At 31.2% G+C, this 13399-nt stretch overlaps 1 protein-coding gene across 1 annotated transcript; it reads left to right on the forward strand.

The window, feature by feature from the left end:
- Positions 1 to 923: 923 nt before the first annotated feature.
- LOC145305388 (proton-coupled folate transporter-like) lies at positions 924 to 12950 on the forward strand. Its single transcript, XM_080147006.1, has 11 exons — positions 924 to 956; positions 2090 to 2132; positions 2988 to 3061; positions 5084 to 5152; positions 6924 to 6961; positions 7259 to 7328; positions 7616 to 7676; positions 10456 to 10528; positions 11638 to 11706; positions 12165 to 12240; positions 12854 to 12950. The coding sequence occupies exons 3-11, from the start codon at positions 3006 to 3008 to the stop codon at positions 12948 to 12950; spliced, it is 609 nt and encodes a 202-aa protein (XP_080003132.1). The 5' UTR covers positions 924 to 956; positions 2090 to 2132; positions 2988 to 3005.
- Positions 12951 to 13399: the final 449 nt, after the last annotated feature.

Raw genomic sequence — 13399 nt, forward strand, 5'->3', positions numbered from 1 at the left:
ACAAAAACTCCCACCTTATAATTTTTAAATGAATTTGATTGTTTATTATTCAGGTCAGGTTAGGTTAGGCCAATGACATTCAAAGGGGGGGGGGTGTAAAGGGATGTTTAACCCTCACGAACTTTGAAACCCATCATTTTACCCCCCTCAAAATTTTAAAGAAATAAATTAGATAACCCCCTTAAAACACATTTTACTCCCCTCAAAACTAGAACCTAGACGTCCTTGGATTCGGCTTTATATTGCATTGCTGCACTCTTGCAAATTTAGGTTTTCCTAAGTCTGTTTCTTTATACCTAATTCTATGACTACTTAGGTCCAAACCCTAAGAGACTATGGCTAATCAATCAATCAATCAATGCTATATAAACTAATGTCCTAGGCTACCATTGGAAATCTTATAGGCTTTGGCCCATTTTTGCGAGAAGAAAATACACTCCATCCCTGTGACATCATCAGGATCTAACTTAATGGGAAAATGAATCCCAAACCTTATCAGTCGTGAAATCTTTTGCTTTACATCGAATCTTATTTTTTTCAGGTTCGGTATTAGTTGAGGCCTCCAACTAATACTTTACCTGAAAAAAAATCGAGATAAAAAAAGATCCCATGATCCTCAGTTAAAGATACGGATATATTTCCCATCATGTAACTTCCAGAAAAGGGAATGTTTTTTTTCTTCTTTAATAAAAAGAACAAAAAAAAGTCTGTTTATTGCTAATCTTATTTTAGTACCTATATAACCCAAATAAAGACATCTGCATTCAAAATATTGAAATTTTCTGATTTTTAGTATTCTAGTTTATTTCCAAGACAAATAACAAGCCTCCCTGAGATGCACAGCTTAATTATTCCAGCCTTTTGAAAAGTTTTACATTAGTATCTTAGCAATTTGATACGAATGAATCTTGAAAATAGGAGTCAATAAAAACAGTTATAAAGAAGAGACATAACAGGTATTATTATAATAATTATCAATACATTTTTACAATTTTTGTTTTACAAATCGGTAATATTTGTAAACTTTCCAGTAAAATTTGCCCAACGATTATCTGAATACTAATTCTTTTATCAAAGAGGTGATTGGGGGATACCATCTCCCCATCATTTATTTTTTTATGAAGGGGATGGATTTCTAGTAAACTTCGCCCCAGCTATGACGTGCAAATTCCCCTAGCTATGTTAATTCGAAAGGGATGTTTTTGTGATTTTTACAAAAGACATGAAACTCTATTCATATAGTTCTGCACAAACAAAGTTTAAATAAACAAGGATGACAACATCCATAAAAGCGAAGCACTGAAACGGTAGTACAAATGGACATTAACACTTGTATAGTGTCTGAACTTAATAAGCATAGAGTCTAAGCATAATTGTAAGTAAATTTGTTGAAAAACTGCTTGATACAGGATAATGTTTATGGACATACTTACATTTTTAGGACTTGATTATAGAGTTGCTTCGCTTATGAATCACCATGTTAACGTTGAAATCGATAGGACAATTCTAACATGCCTAAATTAACGAAAAAAGCTATCCGTTTCTGACGTTTCAGAAACGAGATAAATATTTTGCATTACACTTTGGGTAATTTTTTTGTGCAGATAATCTTTCAATTTAAAGCAACTGTCCTTAATTACTATTTGCATTGACAAACATGACAAATAACATCTGTCCATATTGACAAACATAACTTATATCACCTTTTATAATAACAAACATGACAAATAATATCTGTCATAATGACAAACATGACAAATAACATCTGTCATAATAACAAACATGACAAATAACATCTGTCATAATGACAAATATGACAAATAACATCTGTCATAATGACAAACATGACAAATAACATCTGTCATAATGACAAACATGACAAATAACATCTGTCATAATGACAAACATGACAAATAACATCTGTCATAATGACAAACATGACAAATAACATCTGTCATAATGACAAACATGACAAATAACATCTGTCATAATGACAAACATGACAAATAACATCTGTCATAATGACAAACATGACAAATAACATCTGTCATAATGACAAACATGACAAATAACACCTGTCATGTTTCAGGAGCCAGATAATTTTGTTGATTATTGCCTATTTAATATTTCAGGTTAGTACTTTTCAGGGAGGGAATGGACAATTAAAATGAATTAATCTACATTCTACAACCTTTAGTCCCCTTCTTGTCATATTTAGTTAATAAAACTGAATTTAACAGAAAATTATTTTGAAAACTAATTTATTGCTCTTTGTCCAGTCCCTGTATCTCTGGTATTTCTAATCGAAGCTTCTCTACAAGAAGGTTAGTTCCGTCCGTGACAGATAGCTCTCATCGTTGATTTAGGAAGGTTAAAATTGCCCTATGTATTTAAACTTTTGATATGTGATACCTGAAATCGTTAATCTTAATGAGAAAGCGAAGGAATTCTATACACTTTACCAAAAAGTCCCAATGTTTATTTTAAAAAATTTATTGTGAGAGATTCTCGCGATTGGGTTTAAAATATTGCCACGGTCGTAGCGGTCATGCGTCTTGCGTCATATTGGCAGGGTGACGCAAATTTCAGATCTCGTTTTTCGCTGATTTTTCTTCATAAGATAAAAGCGATGCTTGCAAGATTATTTAATTCGCCATAATATAAAGATATTTTTTTTTAAATCGCGAAATCTGGGATCTGAAATTTGCGTCACCCTTCTAAACTGAAATTGGGGAAGAGAATAAGGGAGGGGGTAGAACCGGTTATAATTATGTTTTGTTTTCTTGACTTTAGATTAAACTTCACCATTCTCGCATACTCTGATGAAATGTTTTTAAACTGGCTAATGTAACGATACCCTCAATCTTCCCCCTTCTTTTGACTCTACCCCATTCCCTCCACTGACCATGGAGGATGGTATTGACCAATAAATATGAGGACTTTAAAATTCCCGTCCCATTATCCACGTATTCATTAATTTTGTTTAGATAATAAAATACGGAGAAATGGATATAATGTATCTCTTCCTCACTGATAATCTCAAATATTCTGCGTCAGAATTCAGGGGAAAAAAACTTTTTAAAAATAACAAAATAAATTAGGTGTGTCCATTTAGGCTATCATTTTTACCGAGAGAGAACTAGTGAAAAAGTAGATTACTTTCATTTGACACAAAAAAAATTGTCCCGAATTTGTATTAATTTTGAGGAAAAGGACTCCAGTTACGTCATATTTTTCTTTCCCGAAAAAGGGAAGGGGGAAAGAAAAAAAAGGGAAGGGGGGGGGGAAAGAGATGGGAGAAAAGGGGGTTTTCCCCATCTCTTTTGAAGAGATTTTCTTCCCCTCTTCCCTTTTTCGGGAAAGAAAAATATGACGTCACTGGAGTCGTGTTCCTCAAAATTAATACAAATTCGGGACAGTTTTTATTGTGTCCTTTTATTTGTATGTATACAGTTTTAACCCAGGTATAAGGTATAACCAACAAGCAAAATAAATCTAAAAGAATATTTGGGAGACAGATATATGGAGAGGTCGTCAATTTTGCCCCCCAACGTGTTGCCCCCAAACACAGCTGAAAAATATGTATAGGTTTCGTGATTTTTTCCGAATTTATTTCTTTGTTGGTATAAGCTGGTTAACAAATTATTTATCAAAAATATTTTATGATTTTAGCTGTGGAGGGGGGGGGGATGTCTTGGTAAAGATAAGAACCTATGTCATAGCATAATAATTTTTTTATATTTATTTTGCTTATACCTATATTCCTGGTGTGTTTTGAAATAGTGTGTTTGGTGAAAGGGGAAGCGGTGTGGTTAAGAGAAAGGTGGGGAAATGGTTAAGGTAAGTACGACCGAACCACTGTGCAAATGAAGGTGCTTTGACTTTTGTGTCAGAACCTAAACAGGGAAATAGTGCATTTCATTACCCTAGGTTAGGTAACTTCATTTCACTTTTCAATAAAATCTAAAATGCAGCGGTTTTTGAGAAAATTAGATTTGAAAATTTCAAGATCAAATTTCACCCACTAGGAGTTACTGCATAATCAAGACAAGAAAAGCAAAGATTATTTATTTAAAATTTTGAACAACTTTGCTTTTATAAAGTCTTTCATAAAACCACTCTATATATGATTTATTTAAGGCTGAATTCCTGTGACCTTAGCAAAGCAATTGATAAAAATGACCATTAATTAACTCACTTCAGGAATGGTTTTATGAAGAACTTTATAAAAGCAAAGTTGTTCAAAAGTTTAAATAAATAATCTTTGCTTTTCTCGTCATGATTATGCGGTAGCTTCTAGTGGGTACAAATTGAACTTGAAATTTTCAAATCTAATTTTCTCAAAAACCGCTGCATTTTAGATTTTATTGAAAAGTGTAATGAAGATATCTAACCTAGGGTAATGAAATGCACTATGTCCCAATTTAGGTTCTGACACAAAAGTCAAAGCACCTTCGAAGGCACTGAGATCGGTTTTTAATAAATGCCGCGTTTTTTCGACAATTTTTTAGACATTGATTGATTGAACAAAGACGATGGGAGAGTATACAACATAAGAATTTAAAATTTTAAAATTAATATTTTAGCCATACAACTTAAATCCATTTTCGCTGCATATTTATCAATGCATCTTTTTCGATCTGTATTAGACATTATACAAATGGCCAAAATAATAATTTTAAAATTTTGAATACTTAAGTTGTATACTCTGCTAAAAACCTTATTCCATCTTGAAGATCAATGCCCCGTACGATTTTAACAGAGTATACAACTTGAGTTTTTAGAATTTTAAATTATTATTTTAGCTATTTGTATAATGTCTAACACAGCTCTAAAAAGACGCATTAATAAATATGCAGCGAAAATGGATTTAAGTTGTATTAGACATAATACAAATGGCTAAAAAAATAATTTTAAAATTTTGAAATCTTATGTTGTATACTCTCCCATTGTCTTCGTTCAATATCAAAACGCGGCATTTATTAAAAACCGATCTCTGTGGAACAACAGACAAACTTTAAAAGTAGCTACGTTCTGCTAAAAATTTGTATAGAAGATCAATTTGAAATGTTTTTTTTACGAACAGTTTCTTTTTTGGATACAAATATGGAATGGCTACTTTGGCAGTTCTTATATTTCTTCCATTAGCAAAGTAAGTTCTTGATAAATTATGGCAGTTTCTTCCAAAAATGGAAATGGACCACAAAATTATTTATCTATATTTCTTATTTTGAGTTAGGTTAGGCAAAGGCAGATTAAAAGAGTTTCGTTTTTTATTATGATTAAAAGTATAAAAATGAGAGGAGTGAGTTTCTTCTGTTGCATTGTCCACTGTTCGGTTGTAGCTCCTACGCTTCATATATAGTTCATTACCGTAAAAATTTAGTTTTACCATCCTACATATGATTGATGTATTGAATGCATTATCTCAGCAAAGCAATTGATACAAATGACCATAAATTTACTCCCTTCAAGAGTGGTTCTATGAAGAAGTTTAAAAATATAATTTTTTATGATTTAAGAATGAGAAGCTTTGATTTTATTATCAGGATTGTGCAGGAACTTTAAGGGTTGAAAATTAAACTTGAAATTTTCAAACTTAATTTTCTCCAAAATAAGAATTCTTTGGATTTTCTGGTTGCCCTTGCCACAAATGAAACCTACGCATCTTGTTTAGCTAGATGGCATTGGTCTAGTTAAAGGGACTGTGAACGTAAATTTTTCTCATCTTAATATCAAATCTTAACATTATCTCATTCATAATATCTCACAGAAAGAGCAAAACGCGCTTTTGTTTGCTTAAAAAACGGCTTTTTCCGACGATTTTTATAAGGTCCAGGGAAAGGAAGAAATTTTCCGGACTATATAAATGTGCATTAAATTGCTTTTTTCTCCCATTATAGCTAAAATTAAACTTTTTCACATAGCTCTTGATTATTCCTAACGGTTAAGCTGACTTTTAACATAATCCTTGCTTTAAACCAATGTATAGGTTCTTAGAAATTGATAAAATAAGCAATATTTTTTATTGAAAACCAAATACAATAACAAAGCTAGAAACAGGTTTTTTATTCGGATCCAATTAACTTTAGATGGTCCATCTCTCGCCCACCTTTAATTACAAATTTGTAAATAATAAAGATGCCATATTTCTTTATAAACAGTCTGATGAAAGTGTAAACTAATTCTCCAAAGTAGGTTATTTCTTGTCCAACACAATGAAAAAGGATATTATTATCTTAAATAACCTATGAGATTCAACCCTTTGTAGACAGTGAGGTATTTTTTTTGTCAATAATATGAATTTAAAATAGGTCTTCATTACCTAATTACTACGTTATAAAAACACTAATTGGCAATTTTATATCGTAAAATAAATCCTTAACAGTAAGTAAATTGTTTTAACTATATATGACAAGTTAAATATCCCTACAAACATTATAAGAAACAGAAACATTCAGATTTTCCCTGTTTCCCTCCCAAAATACCATAAAATCAAGGCATTATTCCTGGATATTTTTGTTAATAGGACATTTTTGGTTGATCAGTGTAGTGAAATGTGCTTTGAAAATGTTAAGATTTGATAATCAGATGATAAATTTTTACGTTCTCTCTCCCTTTAAGATAGGAAAGTTTAAACCAAATTTTATACAGTAATGTATTGTGGCTAACAAATTAATTAATGGGCGTCAATCAAAAGATACTTATTCATTTCAAAACCTTCTGTCGGGGAGTTCGAAATAACTTACTCAATCTGAGTCCTTTAAACGTGTTCTGGAATCCTACAAAGTCCTTGATTTGTCTAATAAACAGTTATACATACAGTATACACCCCATAACTTTTCAAAAATAGCTTAAATCATTATAGTGAACAGACAACAAAGCTTTTCGGGGTAAAAAATTTTATATATTTATTTATTTAGACATTACAAAGTTCCAGATGATATCATCTGTGCCTTAGGTAAATCATTTTTCCTTTCAGAGAGATTACGGACAGACATTTTGAATCGTGGAGTAGCTTAGCTACGAAAAAGAAGAGTAAATAAAGGAAGAAATGAGTTTTAGTTATTCCCTGGCGTTCATTACAGAACTACAGACAGACTAAAAGACAAACTAACATCAATAATTATAGAGTAGCCTTACTACCAAAAGTAGAACAAATAGCAAACATTTATATATTAATCAATTGGTTTCAACATTGATGAGAAAAACATTGAAAAAAATTACGGAAAATAAATTTATGATTATTTAATTTCAGGTTTATTGTGCAAGATAACTGCCCTGACTATGTTTGGACTCAGTAAAAATACTACTCTAGCTGCCATAAGGTACTTACATTTTTAGATGCTTTCCCCCCAAAGTGACTATTTGGCACTGACCCCTCCCATTCCCCAATTATATTCTATGTAAATTGAAATAAGTAAAGGTGTTTTTCCCCTATGACTAATTCCCACAGGGGGCCTTACCATGCTGAGCTTCTACCTGCGGTGTTCCATGTCCCCCCCCCCCCGTTTTGCTAATTTTAATTTATTTCAAAATTATGGTTAAGGTCCAGAGAGAAACCTCAATTTCAAAATATTGAATTTATTCACTAAATGATCCTAATCTTTTTCAGTATTGTATTTGATGGGTTTGGAGAATGGGCTTTTACCTCATATGAAGCTCTTCTTTCAAAGGTTTGTGTTATTTTTAATATTTTGTTTTATCTTTAAGTGTCGGACTGACTAAGGTCATAAAAGAGGTTTATGGCCTTGAATATATCTCAAACAATACCCCCAGTTTTTTTAGATGCAAATCTTGTCTACAACAATCTGCCTACCCAACTGACTCACTCACTCACTCTTGCAACTGATAAACTGAAAATTGATTACCTATTTGTTCCCCAATTTCCGAAGTTGTATGACAGATAACACAACTTGCAAAACCTATTTTCAGCTACTCCGGTCAAAGGGAAAGGCAGAAAGGGATGGGGGAGGCATAATAGTTCGTCTGTCCGTCCGTCTATTAATAGCTGATATAGTCAAAGAGTACTAGAGTTAGCTAAAATTTTACCCCAGTGAATTTTTAGGGGGTAAAAATATATACCCCTGCCAACAGATTTTAGGGGGGGGTAATTACCCCCCACCCTTGAATAACCCATATCCACCCTTTTTATTCCATCCCTTCCTATCCTACTGAAAGAAAGTACTAACAAATAAATGAGGACTAAAGTCGTAACATAAATTTACAGCAAAAAGTTCACTGTCATAATATCCGTGTTTATTATATCCATCATACAAAAATCTTCTCCCTTACAATTTCTCCCCTTCCTCTCTCTCTCACTCTCTCTATTTCTCTCTCTCTTTGAACCCAACTAAAAATATTAAAGGGAGTGTGAATGTAATAATTTTTCATCTGATTATCAAATCTTAACATTTTCTAAGCACATTTCACTACACTGATCAACCAAAAACGTCCTTTAACAAAAATATCCAGGAATAATGCCTTGATTTTATGGCATTTTGGGAGGGAAAAAGGAAAAACAGGAAAAATCTGAACGCTTTTGTTTCTTATAATGTTTGTAGGGATATTTAACTTGTCATATATAGTTGAAACAATTTACTTACTGTTAAGGATTTATTTTATGATTTAAAATTGCCAATTAGTTTTTTTATAACATAGTAATTAGGTAATAAAGACCTATTTTAAATTCGTATTATTGACAAAAAAAATACCTCACTGTCTACAAAGGGTTGAATCTCATAGGTTATTTAAAATAATAATATCCTTTTTTATTGTGTTGGACAATAAATAACCCACTTTGGAGAATTAGTTTACACTTTTATCAGACTGTTTATAAAGAAATATTGCATCTTTATTATTTACAAATTTGTAATTAAAAGTGGGCGAGAGATGGGCCATCTAAAGTTAATTGGATACTAATAAAAAAACCTGTTTCTAGCTTTGTATTTGGTTTTCAATAAAAAATATTGCTTATTTTATCAATTTCTAAGTAACTATACATTGGTTTAAAGCAAGGATTATGTTAAAAGTCAGCTTAACCATTAGGGAAAAATCAAGAACTATGTGAAAAAGTTTAATTTTAGCTATAATGCAGGAGAAAAAAGCAATTTAATGCACATTTATATAGTCCGGGAAATTTCTTCCTTTCCCTGAACCTTATAAAAATCTTTGGAAAAAGCCGTTTTTTAAGCAAACAAAAGAGCGTTTTGCTCTATCTGTGAGATATTATGAATGAGATTATGTTAAGATTTGATATTTAGATGAGAAAAATTTACATTCACAGTCCCTTTAAGTTGCTATGACTTTAGTTTCGTTTTTTCATCATTTTTTAAAGATTAAATGTCTCTCTCTCTCTCACTTCCCTTTTATTTCGTCTTTTTTAAATTTCATTATTTTTATTTCAAATCATATTTATAATTCTGCCCCTCTTTCTTTAAAATATTTTAGGATTGTAATATTTTTATTTCAAATTATTGTTCTGAAAGGGTTAAACTGTTTAGTTAACTGTTAAATTTTAGTTAAATATCTAGACACATTATGCACATATCGCTAGTATCAAATTATTTAAAACCAAGTTTTCTTTTATTTACTATATTATAAATTTAAATTTTCTTATTTATGAATAGAAATTTGATACTTCAATATAATTCAAATAGCAACATGAAATAAAAAAATGAATTTATTTTAATACAGTAAAATAATGGGATCTTATTGTTTAGTCAATAAGAGTTTATTATGGATTTTTGGAGCACTATAAAATTTAAACACTTATTATTTGGAAATCTTGAGCTTATTTATAGACATTTATTTCCTATATAGATCTGTCATGGATCTTGATGCAATAAAGCAGGCCGTTTTGTCAATGTTAAAAATTGGAAGATTTCATTGAACAAAAGTTCCCGCAAATATAAGTATTAAATATGTTAATTAATTTCTCTTTTTTTTATAGTTGTCCAATTTTAATATTACCTCCTTAGTTGTGACATTATTTATTATTTTGTACTTTTATGAGATTGTACACTAAGCATTTCTCTCACTTTCCCCTCTAATACTAGCCACTACGGTCTAGAAGCATCTAGGGGCCCTAGAGGAGGGGGGTAGTTGAATTCAAAAACTTTAAAAGAAAAAAAAAATTGGGGTTGGATTTTCTTTTTCTTTGCGGGGGGGGGAGGGAATAACCCATTCCATCTTTTAAAATAAAAAAAAGGGTTTTTTTCTTAGGGGTGATTTCTCTTGGGAGGGTGGTGGTACCCTCCCCCAAAATAGTTATAAACCTTCCCAAGACCTTTAAGAATCTACCCTGCAAAGGAGAACCTTTGATACAAACAAGTATCATAAATGATATTCAATCTCATAAAAAATCATAAAAATTTTAAATACATCTACACAGTACACACTTATTACTAATTTTAGTTTTGTTTTATGTACTTATGTTTTATGTTATAACTCTAGAGTGTACCTGAAAATGAAATTGGAAAACTACTTGGAATAGTTTCTTTTACTGGTGACATTTCCCTGCTTCTAGGTTAGTATCAGATAGTTATCCACCTGTTTCATAGTAAATAGGTTATAAGAAAACAGAGGACTATAAAAGTGGAGGGAAAATCAAGATATTTTTTGTATAGAATGGTATTATTCCAAGCATTCTGTATTTTCATATTTTAGCTGCCTAATTATGAGTAGCACAGAAATAATACTTACTGCTAAAAAACTAGAATTAATATGCTTTCAAATAGTTTACAGACAAAAAAAAGTAATAAATCACAAAAATTAGAAAGAATACATTTTATTAAGATTATTTATTTATTCTTTGACAGATTTGAAAGGAGGGGTAGAGTGTAGATAAAAGAAGGAGATGCAAGGGTGAAATAACTACTCCAGAAGGCGTGGGGGGGTAGAGGGAGAAAGGGTATTAAGAGGAGGGAGGGGGTGAAAAAAGGAGGAAATAAGGTTAAAAGGGAAAAGGAGAAGTAGAAATTGATAAATAAAAAAGGGAAAGGTAGTGTAAGAGGAGTGGGATATATATGCAATAAAACTGTGAGGTTGGGGGGGTAATACTTTAAATCTTAAATTCTTAATATTCATAAAATCTAAATTTAAATTTGATTTTTCATTCCAAAAAATATGAAAATTATTAAACACCCCTGCTTTTTCAAATTTGTGTTAATATTAGGACTATCCTAAAAAATTAAGATAATAATGAAACAGGTGCTGTAAATTAGTTAGTTCTCCTATTCCATTACTTTTCTTAAAATTTTGAATAGTCCTTATTATTGAGAATTTCCATTAGAATTCCATAGTGTCTTTCAAAGTTCGAAAGAATAGGGAAAAAATAAAAGACAAATTCTGTCTTAAACTTTTGAACTATTCTTAAAATTCTCCATTATTATTCCATTTTTAAGCCTTTTTTTTAGACACCACAGTGTGTAATGCATGGAGGAAGGGGACATTACACCTGTACCCAAAGTTTAATGGCCTAAAAACCTAGGGTACTTTTTTTTATTTTGATTGGTTTATTCCAAACAAAATTTCAATTTTGATTTTGTTTATAATCATTGGGGATGCATATTAATTTATCATCCATTGTCTTTTCCCTTAAGATCCCTGGAGTAATAAAATGATGTATAAATTCAGGCGCAGTTATTTTCAACAGTTTGTATCCAGCCCTGAAGCCCTACCATTCCGGCGGTACTTATTTTGTTGGTAAGTATATAATAGATATTTTGAGTAGTAGGCTGTATAAATGTATGTACAATGTACATGTCCATTAATATTTTATAAACTGCTGGAACAATTACTAAATTATAAATTTTAATAAAACTAGGTTGGCACTTGTAAAGGATTTTGTGATTTGGGAGTTAGGGAGGTTAAGTTAACCTCTGAATAGATACAGCTAAGGCTTCCCGTATCCATCCATTAATAATGAAAAATAGTTACAGGGGGGTGGGGAATAATTATAACTCTCTGCCTCTCCCTTGGTAAAACGTGACCTGTTACCATAAGTTAAGAATAGCTGTTTATCGCAACTTATTATAGACAGCTTTATAAATATTTTTTTGGCTCTAATAGCTCCGGCCAACACAATTTTTCGTATTTTACAGTATAGATAGCTCAGAACTGGTTTATATTGGAAAAACTTTTACTATATTGATATTTTTCAGCGTGTGGAGGTTTAGCAGTGTCATTAGGACTCTTGGCTCTTGCTCAATTTCTTACAAGGAAAGTACACAATCAAAAGTTTAATACTGAAGTTACAGAATTTACGTCTGTCTGTTTGCAAAGATATTGAAATTGGCTTGACCGAACAATCAGTGATTGTGGGGGGATTTAAGTTTATTCCTTCCCAAATTTTTTCTTATATTTGCAAGTGAAAATAAATGTGTGTTTGGGGTTCAGGATACTCTCCGTACCAAAAAACAATTCGATTTTAAAAAGTTCTTCAAGAGGATTACAGCTAAGCCTAACTACAGCTTTTAAAATCATTAGTATATGTAACTGTCAAAAGCCTTAGAAAAGTCTAAATTTTGGATATTCATTCAGATCCCTTGACTTTGAAATTTTTAATATTATAGGTTTTATATCAGATTCTTCCTTTCTATTCTATTAAATAGTAAGGTTTTTAATGTCTGATGCTAAAGATTTCGATAACTTCTTTATAGAACATTATCTTAGTCTCTGGGTGGTTTTGGGCTATTTATTTTTATATCTAAGTTTAGTTTTAGGCTATTTCCTACTTTCTGTGCTTCGAAGAATCCTAGATGCAAGGAGGGCAGCCAGCCGCTAGTGCAAATAATGTATTTCTATAACTTTTATTTGACTCAATGATTGTGTAATATTGCCATACATGCAGGAGTAAGAAGAAAGACGACAACCCAGAGAAAGCTAATCCCAATATTCTCGCCAATAATAAAAATACAACATTTTCAAATCTTGGCTATGCTGATTAAATTTTCAACTTATTAGGCATAAACTATTAAACAACAAAAATGTTTTTCCAATTAATTTCAACAGGATATAATTATACATTACCAGTCCTCAATACTTTTAGTATTAATTGTCCACGGAAACGCAAACAAGAATAGGGCCAGCAAGACTTACCAATTCTTATTCTTTTTATATAAACCCCGAACAAACATATTATGCAAATCTGAATTTTCAAAATAGCAGCTTTATTATTCATTATGGATGTTTTTACAATAAATATGAAATGTAGATGCCTCTTTTGGTTACAAAATTCCACTGTTATTTTTTAATTAATCAGCACCAATAAAGCACAAGATCTCAAAAACAGCATTTGGGGGAAATACTGGTGAACAAACATATTATGCAAATCCAAAACAAAGCCAAAAAAAAAGGTTTTTTGGCACTTTTCTCCTCTTTTTAAAGATTGATTATG

The sequence above is a fragment of the Acartia tonsa genome, chromosome 14, assembly GCF_053477335.1.
Source record: "Acartia tonsa isolate MP-2025a chromosome 14, ASM5347733v1, whole genome shotgun sequence".
NCBI classification, from domain to species: domain Eukaryota; kingdom Metazoa; phylum Arthropoda; class Copepoda; order Calanoida; family Acartiidae; genus Acartia; species Acartia tonsa.